General features: G+C 41.8%; 1 protein-coding gene across 4 annotated transcripts in view; it reads right to left on the bottom strand.

The window, feature by feature from the left end:
• The window catches only part of EPHA7 (EPH receptor A7), a 410,651-nt gene that overhangs the window by 279,931 nt on the left and 112,335 nt on the right, over positions 1–18,385 (bottom strand). For all 4 annotated transcript variants that reach the window (XM_029595405.1, XM_029595407.1, XM_029595403.1 and 1 more), the window contains exon 5: positions 962–1,297. In XM_029595405.1, the coding sequence (XP_029451265.1) occupies positions 962–1,297 (336 nt within the window). The remainder of the gene's footprint in view (positions 1–961; positions 1,298–18,385) is intronic.

The following is an 18,385-nucleotide window of genomic DNA, read 5'->3' as shown; positions in this document are numbered from 1 at the left end:
TATCAATCAGCTTGGTTATTCCTATTATACGGCTTCGAAAATACATTTTATAAACCTTACAATGCTATTTACTGATTCTGCTAAGACTCCTGAGCAAATCTCTTTCAGGCAACAAAACTGGTTGGGGGTGGGGGTGATTTTTAACATGTTCAGATCATGCAGCATTAAAACAGGAAATAAAAGTGCTAGACTATTATTTTAACAAGACATTTGGCAATCTATACTTTAAAAATGTAAGATTTCTGCATTTTTGAAAAAGGGGGGGGTGCTTTTGATGGTGGGGGGGGGGGGGGGGGGTCAGCATATAAATATATAAATCCCTCAAACTAAGTTACTTATTCCCTCTCCTCTTATGGAGAACACACTGGTTTGATTTCAATTTCCCTAGCATCTCACCTGTCATATTACAATATTACAACAACTATGCAGAATAAAGTAAGAATAAAAAAAAAGCAAGAATAAGTGTCACAATCTCGCCATATTTTATCATCACATATCTGGATTTATTAAATAAATTGGAAATGCAATTCTGAGGGGAAAACTGACATGCTGCAAACGTGCTTAGATTTTCTTCCACTGGCTAAGGATTTACCAAGCTCTCTAATACTAAAAAAATAAAAAATAAAAAATAGTAAGAAACATCTGTAGGCATTCCTGTCTCACGGAGTGAGATCTCTATCACAACACAGTAATGAAGAGGAGGGGGGTGGGCGCTTTAAAACTAGAAAGCTAGAAAGACAAAGAAATAAAGCCATCGAACTGTGAAAACATTACCCATAACCAGCCTGTCCTACGTACCTGCAAAAATGCGACTATGCCAGTAAGGAGAAACGCTAGTAAACAATGCCATGCTAGAGTACTATAATTGGGACACAAAACAAGAGGCAGAACCAGGAGCTGTATCGAAGCAAGAGCATTCATTTCTGCAGTTAAGTACGGGCATTTTATCTGTCGTGCTTACCTGCCTGTCCGGTGGTGATACTGACAGCTGCAAAGAGTCTTTGGGAACGACTCAAGTCCGAGACTCCGTTGACAGCTTCCACTTCGAAGGTGTAGTTGGCGTGGGCCAGCAGGTCCATGACCGTGACATAGGTGTCTCCCAATCCACTCTGCTGGGGCACATATCCAATGCTGCTCCCGCAGGAAACACATTCCCCCTGCTCCCAGCTGCATCTCTTGCACAGGATTCGATAGGTTACATCATTTCTCCCACCGCTGTCAGCCGGAGGGCTCCACTCCAAGCTCACCGTAGTCTGGTTAATATTATAAATGAGGTTCTGGGGTGCAGATGGAGGTCCTGCAGAAGAAAAACACGCGAAAAACATGAGATCGTTATGGAGCTGTCTTGTACAGATACATTTTAATTACTAAAAAAAACCCACAACCAGTACTTGGCTTTTTTTTTTAATTATTATCTATTTTATGCATTTTACAAACATAGACCTGGATTTATCAAAATGTGATAAGTATTGCATGCGATAGCAAAAGGGGTGTGGTTTATGCTAATAGACAGTTTATCGCAATTTGCACTAATTACCTATGCAAAGAGCTAAGTTATCGCAAATTGCGATATCATTTTCAGACTTTGTGATAAGTGCCAGACCTGTTGTATTTCCTGCATACAACCACTGGGGGACCATTATTAATGGTCCCAGGGAGCTCAGATGAGAGAGAGAGAGAGAGCACTGTTCTGTTCGTACATCTCACGTTAAATGTCAAAGTGGCCCCTAACCCCCTACACGAATACCTAAATCTCACCTCGAGTTACTAGGTGGGCCTCCCATAGGGATACAAATACCTATCTAGGGAGAGGGCATTATGGCTAGTCTCTCTCTCTCAGTGTCTCTCTCTCGCTCTCTCTCTCTCTTCCCCCCCCCCCCCCCCCAGTGGTTGTATGCAGGAAATACAACAGGTCTGGCACTTATCACAAAGTCTGAAAACATTATCACAATTTGCACTAACTTTGCTCTTCACATAGGTAATTGGCACAAATTGCAATAAACTGTCTATTAGCATAAACCACACCCCTTTTGCTATCACATGTGATACTTATCGCATTTTGATAAATCCAGGCCATAATTAAGTAACATTACTTGAGCAGAAGTACAGGTGATACAGTTATATATTTTCACATTGCTTAACCACATAACAAGAAAAAACCATATTTATCTGACAGTCCTGTCTTACAAACCCCCAAAAAAGAGAATCCAAGATTACACAACCTAAAGAAATCTCTTAAATCAACCAAAGAAATATAGCTATAGGACAGCTTAACTTTTCAAAGATCTAATTCCATTTTAAGAGCGCTTCATTCAGGGCCTGGTGAAGAACTAAACTGCGGTCTATCCCTGCTAACCTAGAAATCCATTAGCTGAGATGGCTGAAAAAATACATATGTTTTATTAGGCATTTACAAGGAAATTTTAATATGAAAAACATTCCTAATTGGACCACTTTTGGTTTAAGCAACAGAAATTGTCGCCTGCATTTTTGGGACTGCCTGGACAAATCCGGAAACATTTAAATTTTACAATTCAGAAAAATCTCTGATCGGTTTAAAATATTTTTAAACACCCAGTCTTTATCAGAATCCAATAAGAAAGTCACAATCAATGTTGACGGTCTCTCCAGATTACTATCAGATCCTTCCAAAACTGCAGAAATATCGATATTTGGTGTTTCTTCTGGCTGTAATTCCTGCATACCATTGTTATTGTTTTCCCTTGTACCTTTCTTCATTGGTGGGAGGTAACTTTAATAACTTGTTGTAAATCTGTAACTTTATTATTCTCATGCCAATAACCTGGTAAAACCCTTCTTGAACCCATAGGGCAGTAAGCTTTATTCATTATGGAAAGACGGGAAGGGGCTAACAATCACCTGCATACCCAATGCCTAAGATTTTACGGGCTCTACTTACAGAAGGGTTTTGCCATATAAGGTACAGAGCAGGACCTCTACTATGGTTAGTAACATGTGGACTTGTGACAAATGTTTCTATCTACCAAATTTCATGAATTTTGCCACTGATCTCACTGGTAGTCTTAATTCATACTTTATCAAGGATTCCTGAAAGATTTAAAGGGCCTTCTGTGTTCTTTTAAAAACAGAACAGACTGTATACTTTAAAAAATAGAATCCCATCTGTCTTCCATTTTTGCAGTGAAAGGATCTTCTAAAAAACACAGAAAACAGGCAGGTAAGACGGAAAGGCCACCTAGTCTGTTCGTCTTCCTTTCCTGCTGTTGACCTTCTCCTTCACCTACACTATCACGCAGCCAGGAATCCTCTGAGATCATCCCCTGTCTTTCTTCAATTCTGATGGTTTTTATTTTTTTTGCCTCTAACTCCTCTCCAGGAATGTTACCCATGTATCCATGACCCTTCCCATGAAGAATTATTTCCTTATACTGTTCCCCAGTCTCCCCTTTAAGCCTCAGATCAGGAACCCCTGGTTGTACAACTTCTTCTCCAATGTAAATGCTTGCCTCATGTGTATTATAAGATACTAGCTGGCACCAGTCAGACATCTGCAAGACAATGAAGACAACAGCTCCATCCCAGCTAGACCCCCAAACACTTGTGCCCTTCTTCCCCTCCTATCCAAGCTCCAGCATCCTTAGTGTTCCATTTGGCGAGTTCCTTTGTTTCCTTCTGGCACCAAATCCCTCCCCTCTCTTCCAGCTGGCCAGTTCTCTACCTCCTTTGGGTCCAGTGGCTAGTATGTGCTCTTTACAAGCATTTTACAGCATATTTTGCCCCTAGTTACCAGAGTGATGAGGGAACTATCAAACTATAAGTTTTATTGTTATCTCTCTGTGCTATATAGTCCAATTTAGATTGTAATATTCTTTACTGAGTTTTACTTTGCTTGCTAGAACAAAAATAGAAACTATTTTAGATTATAATGAGAATAAAAGATATGTAAACAAATTTTCTCAAGACCGTAAGGTTAGACTTTTTGGCTCCATGGACAAGATAAAGGATAATTGGCAGAAAATAGATATAATGAAGTGTGATCCTTTCTTATCAGTAACAGAATGTATTGTGCGTATTGTGCTTGTAGACAAATATAATTAGAACTTAGGCCATGCTGGCCTTTTCTAATAATGACATAAGACAAGTAAAACATATGATGTTGAAGTAAAATGCAGATGTGTATGACTGGTCAGTCTAAATCAACACCCTTTCTTACTTGTGCTGTATAGCTAATTATAACTAGGACAAGTCATGCTGACCTGTTAACTGATCATGATCTAAGACATGTATTGCCAGCTCATGCTGACTCTGTATTCTAGAACTATCTAAGTCTGATTATATACACTGGATTTTGGGAACACCCACTAAAAGTTTGTTCGAAATGTGATCATCCACATGAGGCTACATTAGAAAATAAAAGTGGTAACATTGTACTGCAACAGTTTGTCTACTTTTTGTGGAGCAAATTGGAGGGAAATCTTAATAACTGGAGCTTTCTAGAAACCTCCGTGACAGTAAGAAACAGGGAAACAATAACAACACACATATTGGATGCAAATGGCCGCATCTGTTAATTAGATGCCTAACAAAGGAATTTAATCTGGGATGCCAAGCTTACATGCCTAATTGCGCTTGCTCCAGGGAGGCGCCACTGAATATAATGGGGAGCATCCACCCAAGCAGATAACCATGAGATCTCCCTCCCCGCAAACCCAAGAGATGCAGGGTGGAGTCCCACGTAAGCCGCCATGCAGCAAGCTCACTCGGGACCCTCCCATCTCTTTCCAGCCAGATGGCTGTTAAGGCACAAACCCCGGACCCGACATCCCCCCCCACCACCATTTACTGTCTACCATCTGGTGCCACCAACTTCTTCAAGGGCGCCTCCCTGCTCGCCAACGCTTCCATTATTCTACCTTTCTTCTTCTGGGCTCGGTCATCCCCGCCACAACAAAATAAGTTCACAAATAACTAACAACTTGTCAGGCCGGCGCCATCTTAGAAAATGGCGCGAGCCATCCATTGCTCCTTCCATGTGACAGGGGCCGACCAAGGGCACTGGTAGCCCCTGTCACATGGTAAGGGCAAAGGGCCACCAGCACCATTTTGTTTACTGGCAACCGATGGCCCGAGAGCAGGAGATCACTCCCGGGACCCCAACTGGACCATCAGGGACTTTAGGCAAGTTTTTGGGGGGTCGGAAGGGTGGGGGGTTGTAATTAACTAAATGTGAAGGGTTGGGGTGGGTTTGGGGTTTTTTTTGTAAATAAATGTGCCCCTCCCCCCCCGCACTAACCCGAACAATGAATTTTCCCCAAAGTTCGGGGAAAATCCGTCTCGGGATTTGGGTCCTCCTACCCATGCCAAATTGGACTATTTCTTTGAAATTTTCCAATTCGGCAAAACGATTGCACATCCCTAATAAGAACATTCTATACTGGGTCAGACCAAGGGTCCATCAAGCCCAGCATCCTGTTTCCAACAGTAGCCAATCCAAGCCATAAGAACCTGGCAAGTACCCAAAAACCTAAGTTTATTCCATGTTACTGTTGCTAGTAATAGCAGTGGCTATTTTCTAAGTCAACTTAATTAATAACAGATAATGGACTTCTCCTACAAGAACTTATCCAATCCTTTTTTAAACACAGCTACACTAACTGCACTAACCACATCCCCTGACAACAAATTCCAGAGTTTAATTGTGCATTGAGTGAAGAAGAACTTTCTCTGATTGTTAATTAAACACTTTTATTTTCCTTGTTGACTTATGTGTGACCAAAGCACTTCTTTTTCTGTAACCAAATTTTCTTGGAAATTTTGTTTAAAATTCAATAAAGAAATAATTAAAAAAAAAAATAAAAGGAACTTTGCATTGAGCCACTGCATGTGGCCATTCTGAATTACTGAAACGTGGCAATTTCTTTCTCAAGTAAATAGCCTGTTCGTGAATGCTTGCTTCGAAGTTTCGTAAGCGTGGCTTCTTTTAATTTTAAATTTTGATTTGACTTATCCTTTATTGTTTTAGAAAGACAAGAACACAGTCTCTGTGTGTGCCCCTGATGCAGCCACCCCGTGAAACATGACGTTGTGTCAAATGCCTTGTGAGTGTTAGCTGCTGCTGCCGCTGCCATTGCCTTGCTTCCAACAAATACAAAGGGAATTAATCATTTTACTTGCATTAAAAATTCAAAAAAATTGAATTATAAACTTTTGTTTGCATGAAAGCAATGGACCTATGATTAAAGATGACCCGGGCATTTCGTGCTAAAATGTTTGTTGCATGTACAGGCGTTACGAAGGTCCTCCCTGCAGCCAGCTGATGGAATTGTTTGATGAACTTTAAATATTTTAAGTTTCATTGTCTGAAAAAATGTTTTCGTATAATTCTAAACTTGCCCAGAAGCAGGTCTAAATAATATGGTCTTATGTGGCAGGATAACTTTAGTCTTACCTGGTTATGTTCAAAAGAATGTAGCCAGTTAAGCTGCTGAGTAAAAAAATAAAAAAGAAGAAGAAAAGAAACCTTACGGGCTAAGCAGCCCAGAGATTGCCCCTCACCCAAGCTGCTAATCATGGGCTCTGCCGGACCAAGCCTCCACTCTCGTCCCGCAAACGTTTCTGACAAGATTTAAGCTCCAAAAGTCGAAGAGCTCCAGGACCGGTCTCCCTCCTTCACCTACCCGCTCCCCAGTTCCCCATAAATGTGCCACAATTAGCTCTCTGCTGCCTCCCTCCTTTCCCCAACCCTCCAGGTATCTTTGGCTAGCTCAGTTTTCATCCAGGATCACAGTATGCGCTACTGCGATCCCAGTGGAATATCAGTGGTGGTAGTTTATGCAGCAACGGTGAAAGCACTGGACTGGGTTCATGGTAGCAATGTAGCATAATCCCATCTGAAAATGCCTGGAAGGTGGGAGAGTTGACGTTGGGGTAGGGGTAGAGAGGGAGACGGTAGAGGACTAATTCTGGCACATTTATGTTGAACCAGGAGCAGGCAAGGGGAAGAGAAGGAGGCCAGTCCTGGACCCCTTCCACATTTGGAGTTTAAATATGCTCAGAGGTGTTCTGGGGAGTGGGGCAGTCTTAGCTCAGCATCTGGTTGGCATTGTGTCTTCTAGGCTAGGATGCCCTGCACACCACCTGCTAACAGTGCTCTAAACAAGGGATGCCTGTCAGTACTTATGGAGGGAACAGAGAGTAGGATTAAATGGACAATTTTCTCAGTGGAAAGGAGTGGGCAGTGGAGTGCCTCAGGGATCTGTACTGGGACCCTTACTTTTCAATATATTTATAAATGATCTGGAAAGAAATACGACGAGTGAGATAATCATATTTGCAGATGACACAAAATTGTTCAGAGTAGTTAAATCACAAACAGTTTGTGATAAATTGCAGGAAGACCTTGTGAGACTGGAAAATTGGGCATCCAATTGGCAGATGAAATTTAATGTGGATAAGTGCAAGGTGATGCATATAGGGAAAAATAACCCATGCTATAATTACACAATGTTGGGTTCCATATTAGGTGCTACAACCCAAGAAAGAGATCTAGATGTCATAGTGGATAACACATTGAAATCGTCGGTTCAGTGTGCTGCAGCAGTCAAAAAAGCAAACAGAATGTTGGGAATTATTAGAAAGGGAATGGTGAATAAAATAGAAAATGTTATAATGCCTCTGTATCGCTCCATGGTGAGACCGCACCTTGAATACTGTGTACAATTCTGGTCGCCGCATCTCAAAAAAGATATAATTGCAATGGAGAAGGTACAGAGAAGGGCTACCAAAATGATAAGGGGAATGGAACAACTCCCCTATGAGGAAAGACTAAAGAGGTTAGGACTTTTCAGCTTGGAGAAGAGACGACTGAGGGGGGATATAATAGAGGTGTTTAAAATCATGAGAGGTCTAGAACGGGTAGATGTGAATCGGTTATTTACTCTTTCGGATAGTAGAAAGACTAGGGGGCACTCCATGAAGTTAGTATGGGGCACATTTAAAACTAATCGGAGAAAGTTCTTTTTTACTCAACGCACAATTAAACTCTGGAATTTGTTGCCAGAGGATGTGGTTAGTGCAGTTAGTATAGCTGTGTTTAAAAAAGGATTGGATAAGTTCTTGGAGGAGAAGTCCATTACCTGCTATTAAGTTCACCTAGAGAATAGCCACTGCCATTAGCGGTAACATGGAATAGACTTAGTTTTTGGGTACTTGCCAGGTTCTTGTGGCCTGGATTGGCCACTGTTGGAAGCAGGATGCTGGGCTTGATGGACCCTAGGTCTGACCCAGTATGGCATTTTCTTATGTTCATAGGGGTAGATCTTTAAAAAATACGTGATCGCGTACTTTTGTTCGCGCACCAGGCGGAAGGATTTACGCACGCAGGCCTTTTAAAATCCGCCCCTTATGTTCTTATGTATCAACAAATGGACACATCTAGAGGCCAAAGGATAACTGTTGTCGCTCACTGTTCTTCCCCCTTTTCCAAAACTTGCTCTCAAGAGCAAAAGATGCCTCTCAGCTAGTCAGCAAAAATAGAACCAGGGTGATAATGCAGCACCCTAGCAGTGGCACCAAACACAGTAAAAAAAAAAAAAACCTCACTACCTAAGAGCCAGGACAGCATCCACAGTCAACATCTCTGCCACAACCAATCATCAGCTGCACAAATTCTTGCAGGTGACAAACTTGACCAATATTAAACCGAGGAGGGCTATCTGGAATAGGCTCTTATTCTAAAACTGGTAAGAATGACGTGTCTTCTTTGTTTCTGTGTGAGAAGATAAGGGTCTGCACACACTGTTCACAAGTCCAATGTGTGATGCTTGATTAAAGTTTTGCTTTGCACTTATTTTATGTATTTATTTCAATTATTTCATTTATATTCATTTGTATACTGCCAATGTCTAGGGTGTAGGCGGTGAACAGTAGAACATAGAAAGTCAGAAATCCACAAATAAATATCAAATTTAAGTATCTTCTCTTTTTTTTTTTAATGTATTCACATTGTTCGTGCTCCTAGTCCTGGACTAAGCGCAGGGAACCCTGACTTCTGACTCCTTTTCAGAAACAGAAATGGAGGGGGGCTAAGCTGATCTGAAGACTGATGGAAAGTGCTCAGGATACAAGGACACAGAGGACCAGCTATGACGGGTGGAGTTTATGCACTCCTGTTATCGTCCATCATGGAGCCAAAGCGTGCTTTTGTAAGTGTATTTTCATGCAGTGTCTCTGTCTGGCATGTTGATGCGGCACCTGCTGTGTTGTCCTGTCTTTTTTGCGTGCCATTTTAACTCAGTGCCGCAATGCCTGTTCCCTCTTTGTGTTGTTCCGTGCCCCTGAGTGGTTTCCTTTCTGTGCTTGCACTTAGGCGGAATGGCATGTGCTGTTTCTGTGCTCGCCCGAGTATTGTCTGCTCTGTTGCTCTGCATTGCCATTCTTGGTTACGCTGTATGTCTCCTCTCATTTGTGCATCCTGCCTTTGCATTCTTTATTCATGATTCATACGATAACAGTTATCTACTTGTATCTGAGTTTGTTCTACCTTTTTTTTTTTTTTTTTTTACAGCAACCGTTCTAAAAGGGTCAGCGTCTTGAAGACCAGGCAAACTACCAAATGCATTTATGCATGGATTCCATGAGGTTTGCCCTGGAGGAAAAAGCGATCTCCCCGGTTGGAGATGCAGTAACATGGTCTGCCTTCTCTCCCGCTTTGCACCTGTTGCTTGTTGAGATTTGTCTGGGAGGCACCTAGAATGTGTTGAGATGTGAGGAATTTCTGTGCTCACTGTATTGTATTACTGGGGTGGGGAAGGGGGGAGGGGGGGGCGGGAGTTGAATGCTCATCTGCCCAAGATGATAGAGTGCAAATGAGGAAGATGACAAAACCACCAAGATAAGGATAGATATCTTTCAAGTGGTCACACTCTATGGTAGAGCCTTATTTCTGAGTTGTACATAAAGGGTTCTGGTGTGCTAATCCATCACACTGACGCATGCACATTCATGAAAAGAACTAAAAAGCAGACCCAGCGTGAGCACTATAAAACTAAGGGGCATAAAAAGCACAAAAAAACAAAAAACAGATGAAGCTCCCGTGCCAAATGCTAAATGGTCAGTCACTGATTCCCCCTCCTCTGAGAGGAGTTCTTGGTTTGTTCTGACCCCTAGACGCTCACTGGCAAAGGTCTGAAGCCTGAAAGTCTAGGAGGAGAGGAATCTGACAGCACAGAGAGAGACAGATAACATAGCACCACCCTGGGGAAGAAGAAATGAATTCTGACAATGGATAAGGTGCTTGAGAAGTTGTTGGGGTTTTTTGTATCAAAGAGATTGCTACTCTTAATGGTTAACAATTTTACAAGAAACCCTAAGATATAAAACAGCTATTGTTCCACCTGTGGGTGGAATTCAATATCTTTACGCCCAGCGAGTGAAGACCAGTATTGCTTGACAACAGGAACATTTTCTATGGAATTCAGTTTACATAAACAAAACAAGTAAGATTTAAAAAAAAAAAAAAAAAAAAGATGTAGAATTTAGAGCAAAAGTAGAGAAAATAGGACAAAGGATCAGGAAAATTAATATTTTTTTTTAAGAATCTAGATAGTTGTTCTGGTACTTCATAACTGAAAATCTCTTACATTTAACATCACACTAATTTTCACAATGAAATTGTGATTTACAAAAAAGAGAAGTATATATTTTAAATTAAAATAAACAGCATAGAAAAATGATTTCTATCGTATCAATTAATAGGAAGCGGCTTAAAGCAGACCAAGAATTTTCCCTATGAATGGATACGATTCTGTAAACTACTAAGAAATTAGGACAATAGCGCAATTACACATTATTAATCCCATTAGTTTTGTGATGACCCTGGTGTAGTAGGCCTTATGATTCGCTAACACACTGGAAGGGGAGCAAACAAAGATGAAGAGATTAATTTTAATTTAATTTAAAACAAATGACTTGCACAGGAAATTGAAGAGAGCAAAAGAGATGTGAAACAAAGACAGTGTCTATAATTGAAAACACAACGGCAGTTTTCACTCAGCCAGAATCATCAACAAAATATTTAAAATGTTATTTCAATGTCGAACTTATTTATTTAAATTTAAATCTTGGATTCCACATCTTCCTAGGAACAATTCCATCCAGTACAGTACTCTTAAAAGATTACATTTGCTCACATTTATTTTGCCAGAGACTAGCCTAGTGGCTCAAGGGAAAGCATTGTGTGCTGCCAAGTGAACAAACTGGGGTTGATTCCTGGATTAGGTCTACTGTTCCTAAGGTTGGACAGGGCTGGGATGCTGCACAGGCAGAATGGGGAAAAGTAGGTCTTTGTGAATGGTAGCAAGAGTGTGAGCACTTTGTGCTGTGGGGTAGTTGACACAGCCTCAAGAGTGAACCCATGAGGAGAACGCCGGTAGCTGGAGGACATGCCCTGTAGCAGGACAGTTTGGAGCTTCACCTTTACCAACCACTTCCCCCACAGGTTGAGCCCTTGGGGTTCCGGTGGCCGGCAGGTAGGTCCCTAGGGTGGTGAAGACAACTAAAATCCAAAAGCACACCGGAGTCAGGGTTAGGCAGCAGACTAACAGAGTCAGAGAAAGGCCAAGGTTGGGGCACGCAGCTAGCAAGGGTGGTCAGGACCAGGTAAGGGATCGGGTTCATGTGGCAGGCAATCGTGGTCAGGTCCAAGCAAGACATCAAGATCCAGGTAGCAGGTAATCATGGTCAGGTCCAAGCAAGAAGTCAAGATCCAGAGAGTCGGTCCAAAGACACAATGAAGACACTGGACAAGACGGATAAGATAAGGTGAGGCTGGATAAGATGGGCTGGATGAGGAAGGCTGGAGAAGACAAGGCTGTAAGAGGCAAGGCTGGACAAGAAACAGGAAAACAGGAATCAGGAATGCTAGGCAACATGCACTGCAAGGCACGAAACCCATTGCTGAGGTGAGGTAATGCCAAGAGGTCCATGCTTAAATGAAATGCTTGACCTGTTGTCATTGGAGGGCGCCACTCAGTGTTTCCCACCCCAGGGCCCATATAATGTGCACATATGCATACACGCGCCTAAGGAGTTTCAGGGACAGGAGCAGTATGGTGCGAATGGGGCCACAAAGTAATGCTGAGAACACAGCTGCATCCCAGCTACAGGAGCGTGCCAGTGGCATACTGGGTAGCTCTCGGCAGCATCAGAGTGAGTACAGCTGCTCACGGGGCCATCCAGCAAGCTGAGTTTCTAAGTCTCAGCCATTGCTATATTGTGTATAGAAGAAGCTCTGATCTGTGGTCCCTGGTCAAGGAGAAGAGGGGAGAGAGTGGAAGTAATCCTGCCTATTCTCTGCCCACCCCACCCCTGCTCCTGGCCATAGCTGCAGCCTTGCCCTTCTTCCTCACCATTCGCTCCCCATTCTTCCTCTCCCTTCCCACTCAGCCTGTTATAGTAGTTTACTCCTCCCCATCCACCCAACCAACCAAATACTGTGGTGACTCACTAAGAATCATTGCCATATCCTCACCAACCATGTCCTTATCTGCTAATAATGGTGAGCAGTAGAACAGGAATATAATCAACAGTGATAGAAATACAATAAAACTCTAGCTGGGCTTAGTGCTTCTATGCCATGTAGTTGGTGACCTAACATGTCCACCATCTGATGATGGTTTCCAGGAAGAAAAACAGATATCAGATGCTTCAGTTAGGAAACTGCAAGTCTCTTGACAATGAGCCTATTCTTCTTTGTTTGTTGATAAAGAACATCGCTATTTGGTTGTCTGTTTGCATCAACACCACATTCTCTTTTAAACAGGGATTAAATATTTTTAAAGTATTGAAGACTGCTGTCACCTCTAAATGATTTATGTGGAGTAATCTTTCCTGTGGAGACCAAGTTCCTGAAGAATAAAAGTTGTTCAGATGAGCTCCCCATCCTTGATTGGAGGCATCTGTGGTTATCGTAATATGAAATTGAGATTGGTGAAAAAATTGACTCTCAATGAATCAGAAGGATCTAGTCACCATGCCAGAAAATGGATAAGAGTGTTAGATATATTAACTTTGTGCAAAAGTGGTTGTAGGTGCTGTTTCCACTGAAACTTCAGGGAACACTGAGCCTTTCTCATGTTGAGATGTGCAAAAGAGGTAACATGGACAGTTGCTGCGATGTGGCCCAGCAGCCTCATGAAGAAACTGGTAGAAATCTGTTTCCGATCTAAAAGAATTAGGATTATTTTGGTCCATTTGTGTACTCTCTGCTGAGAGAGAAAAGTATCCAGGCAGAGACCTATGAAATATTTAATATGAGTCAGCTTCATATTGGATTTTGGGAAACTGGCAATCAATCCTAGGGATTGATGGGTGTTCATCATATGGAACGTGGAAGAACAAGCTTCCTGAAGGGTATGAGCTAGTCATCTAAATATGGAAAAACAAATACGTGCTGTTTCTTAGATGAAGAGCAGTTAAGGTGTTACACTCGCTGCCCGAAGCCCCGCAGTGAGGCCCTTTCACCTTTCTAAGCAACTTCCAGGCTCCAACTCCCCATCGCTTGTGGCAGAGGACCACTGGCTCCGACATCGGGCTCCCGCCAGCGCCTACGGCCCTGCTCCAGTTCCCAGGACTTCCAGCCAGGATGCTTCCATCCGCCGAGCCTCTCTGCGGGGTTCGCGGAGAGACGCCGCCAACAGTGCCGCAGCCCCTCCCTAGATAAATCTTTTAAAGGGCCCACGGCGGGAACCTGGCTGCAGACCCGGATGCCGACGTCAGATCCTTCAGCGTATAAATGCTCCGGCCTCGCACTAAAGCGTTGCCTTTGCAACAGCTCTCCTCGGTTCCCTGTTTGGTTCTGAGTACTCGTTGCCTCCATGCTTCCTTGATCCGTTTTCCTGTTTGTTTCCAAGTTCCTGATTCCTCGTTCGTCTCGTCTGTACTTTGATTGACCTCCTGGTGCCGACCTCTGCTACGACCGACCTTGACCTGCCTTCTCCAAGCCTGACCTCTGCTATGCCTGACCTCGCCTGCCGTCTCCAAGCCTGACCTCTGCTACGTCCGACCTCACCTGCCTTCTCCATGCCTCGACCACTGCTACGCCTGACCACGCCTGCCTTCTCTGTGCCTTGACCATAGCAACATTTGAGTAAACTGAGAAATAAGCTAATTTCTTTTGTTTGATCAGAGCTGATGTTTTAATTTTTGCAACAAAACGAAATACCAAACTTATTTAAATGAATCATTAATTTTGAAAAAGAACCATCATATGTTGAACCCAGGCACTTTTATTGACAGTATAGGGGGTCTGAGCTATATTAATCATCGGTCCCAGTTTGTAAAGTCCCAATTCTTCAGTGTATTTGCAAACTCTCACAGTGCTCAATTTAATTTTTTAAAATTCACTGCTAGACTCAAATACAGTCCAAGCTTCAAAAATATAAAAAACAAACTTGACAGTATGTGAGATGGACATTTGTCTTAGGGCATTTTTTGTGTCAATCTAATAAGTGATATACATGTGTTGAGTTGTTATTGGCTTTTTGTTAATTAACCTCTTTCCCAGTATGTTTTTACAAAACAGACCGGAATGTGGTCCATCAAAGCCAGAAGGCAAATATTAAAGCAAGACAGACCAGTTGCCTTAGATTAAGATAATTTATTTGCACATATATCTCTTGATAAAAAGAGCCCAACTCTGGCTGAGTTTCGCACAAGACTGCTTCAGGGGCTTTATCAATGGAAAAATTAAGATTCAATTTTTCAATATTGAAGGCAGCAAACTATGGTGGAATCGGTCACTGGCTTGCACGGTTCCAGTACTCGCATTAATAGACCAAAGCATATAGCACACCATTGAGACTTAATCCTGCTGTGACTCTACACTTTCGACATTAGACCACTATTTACAACTTGAAAATTTGAATCTTAATTTTTCCACTGATAAAGCCCCTGAAGAAGCCTTGTGCGAAACTTGGACAGAGTTGGGCTCTTTTTATCAAGAGATATATGTGCAAATAAATTATTTTAATCTAAGGCAACTGATCTGTTTTGCTTTAATATTTGCCAGTATGTTTTTATACAGTGATGTCTGCATTTGCCTCAAGACCCAGTCATTTAAAAAGATTAGCACACTGAGGATACTAGTGGCTCCCCTGAAGCAGATATATGAAACACAAATTCATGCCAGGATTGTCTTTGAATTAGATAGGTAATGGATCTATCAATGCTCTTTGGTCATATTTTGAGTTTGAACCATATTTCAGTCTAGGAGTGAATTTTAAAATATTAAATTGAGCACCGAGAGTATTTGCACATACACTGAAGAGTTGGGACCTTAAAAACTGGGACTGATGATTATAACAGCTCAGGCCCCTACACTATCAGTATAAATGCACAGTTCCAGAATATGACGATCCTTTCTCAAAATTAATGATTAGTTTAAATAAGTTTGGTATTTAATTTTGCTAATAGATATGTTTCCAAGGTTTTTCTCATCGCTAGTGCTTGTATTTTCGTGCCAAAAAGTTATTGGCATCCACAAGGATTTGGTATCTTTACTTGTTGATGGTGCTGGCGAAATGTTTGCAGCAAAGGGTGTTGACACTAAAGACATCTTCCTCTGCGCTGATATCCTGTTGGTGTCTACAGGCCCTGCCTTGGCTCATACATACTTTGGCACTGAAAAGAGCAACTTCTCTCCCTTTTAGACAGGCAATGGCACCTGCACAAAGACTTGAGTCATGGCGCCCAGCATGAGAGGAAGACTGCCTTTTTTTTTTTTATTTAAGCCATGGTCCCTCACCTGGTTTTCATTTCCTCTTTGCTGATCTGGAAGTGTGAGGAGAACTTAAAAGTTCTTTCAATCAGTACCTTATAGATCTTCTCGCCCTGGAAGTCATTTGGGCACAGGCAGCGCAGTTCCGTACACCACGTAATGGGCCTAAGCAGCGAACACAGCATTCATACAGATTAGACAGTCATCTTGCAGGAGCAGTGGGAGCACCTTATAAAGTCTGGTTGTCCAGACTTAGGTTGTGACTAGGTCAAACTCAATTTTGAAAAAAATAATAGCAATAAAATAATCCATTCTTTTGGAGGCTTGGGTGAAGAAAAAATGAAAAGCACTTTGATAAAGGGAATAAAAATAAGAGAAGATAACGGCTGAAGGAGTGAGAAAAACCGCGTCCTTTCAGGCAAGCAGAAGAAAAAAGACAGAGGAGGCTCGTGGCACAGCACCTGCACAGAAACGCCCAGGCATGCACAGAAAACCACCTCAGGATTTCTGAGCTTTCAGAGACCTTTCCTGTCTCTGCACCATTGGATACAGTCACCCACTTATGTGGCTGATTATTCTCCTCTTTGCTCACAGAGACATAAATTTTCAGGTTATTCCGAATGGCAATTGTTATAAATTGAAATAGTTGCAAAAAAAAAAAAAAAAAAAACCTATTCATCATTGCCTGAATAAAAGCTCTTACACTGTGCAGCAAGAGAAACTACCATAGCTGTCTTCCACTCAACCCAGAGACATGCTTCTTTAATATCCATTCACTCAAACATATACAGTGCATGCTTTTTATTTGCCTTCGGAAGCCCTCGGACCAAAATATAACCATATCCACTCAGCTCCAGTTGTTGGTCATGTCATAAGAATCACTTCCCATATCCAAAAAGGAATAATATGGCTCATGTGTACCGTAATTAGATTGATAATGTATAATATCGGTCAACTGGGGGGTAAGGTGACTGACGTAAACTATAAAGTCAAATATCGGGTTCTGAGATGTGCTGGTGTTTTTGTGTTTTTTTATATTCCAAACCTTACCAAATGTCTTTTGGCCATACATTTTTCTAAGTTCTGAATTTAGGTGAATTAAAGTTTATTAGCTTTCAGACAGTGATATTTTAAGGGACTGTCTTGATTAGCTTTAATGAAAAATGAAAAATAAAATAAAATAAATAATCTCTTGCCAGAAACCTATTCTCAAATGGAGTACTTCCATAGACACTGAATAAAAGCAAGCTTTTTGGATGCCACATGATTAACTGCACTTGTCATAAAAAAAAGACATTTATAATACATTAGAGGATTTATTTTGTAGACTTATTTTTTTATTCATTCTGACATGACTGCCAGTGATATATGATATATAGTACATCCTTGGATTGTGGAGGCTCAAGCTGGCATTATCTGAACAAAGCAATCTGTACAATTGATTTGTTTCCTGATATACTATTAATCTATTCTGGACTCTTTTTCAATCAAACTCCAAAAAAAAAAAATAAAAATCACCCAACTCTCATTTTTAATTCACTTTTCATTCATTCATCTCATGGCGTCACAGTAGCCAGAGCAATTTAAAACATGGAAATGTTTTAAAACTGTAGGGAAACGATTGTATTGTTCAGCCATGATTAGCTATTTACCGTATTTTTTGCTCCATAAGATGCACTTTTTTTTTCCCCAAAAGTGGGGGGAAAATGTCTGTGCATCTTACGGAGCGAATCTAAAAAAAAAAAAAAACAAACAACTAACTACAAACCCCCACCCTCCTGACCCCCCACCCAAGACCAGCCAAAAGTCCCTGGTGGTCCAGCGGGGATCCGGGAGCGATCTCCTGCACTTGGGCAGTCGGCTGCCAGTAATCAAAATGGCGCTGACGGCCCTTTGCCCTTACTATGTCACAGGGGCTACCGGTGCCATTGGTCGGCCCCTGTGACATACTAAGGGCAAAGGGCCGTCAGTGCCATTTTGATTACTGGCAGCCGACGGCCCAAGTGCAGGAGATCGCTCCCGGACCCCTGCTGGACCACCAGGGACTTTTGGCAGGTCTTGGGAGGTCAGGAGGGTGGGGGATTGTAGTTAATTTAATTTAAAGGGTTGGGATGGGGGGGTTGTTTGGTTTTTCCCACAGAAAGAGAACGATAAAAGTTTTCTGATCTGGGGAGTGGACCGACATGGCCTTCCCCAGACCCGAAAACGAAATGAGGACAAAAAAAATATGTATGCACTCCCCTAATTTGCTCCATAAGATGCACAGATGCCCGGGAACAGAGCCGGTTTAGCACATCATTTTTTTTGTTTTTTATTTTCCCCCTCTGAATCCTAGGTGCGTCTTATGGTCAGGTGCATCTTATGGAGCGAAAAATACGGTATTTATCCAACAATTTTGAATTTGCCTACATTAAATCAGCCCACCATGAAAAGTATAGTCAAACAAGGGTCTAACAAGTAGAAATGCAGCTTATTAATTCTTTCAGGTTCATATAATGGTGTAAAAGTACTTTTCAAATTAACTGCCAGACAACTGAAGGTAGAAGAAAAAGCCAAGAACAAATGTTTGTGACTGGTTCATTAAGCAATGTCCTTTGAGGTCAACGTTCAAAAGCCATTTAGAAATAG

This window comes from Rhinatrema bivittatum, chromosome 3 (genome assembly GCF_901001135.1).
Source record: "Rhinatrema bivittatum chromosome 3, aRhiBiv1.1, whole genome shotgun sequence".
NCBI classification, from domain to species: domain Eukaryota; kingdom Metazoa; phylum Chordata; class Amphibia; order Gymnophiona; family Rhinatrematidae; genus Rhinatrema; species Rhinatrema bivittatum.
The sequence above is the reverse complement of the archived record's forward strand: the minus strand, read 5'-3'. Positions and strand labels throughout refer to the sequence as shown.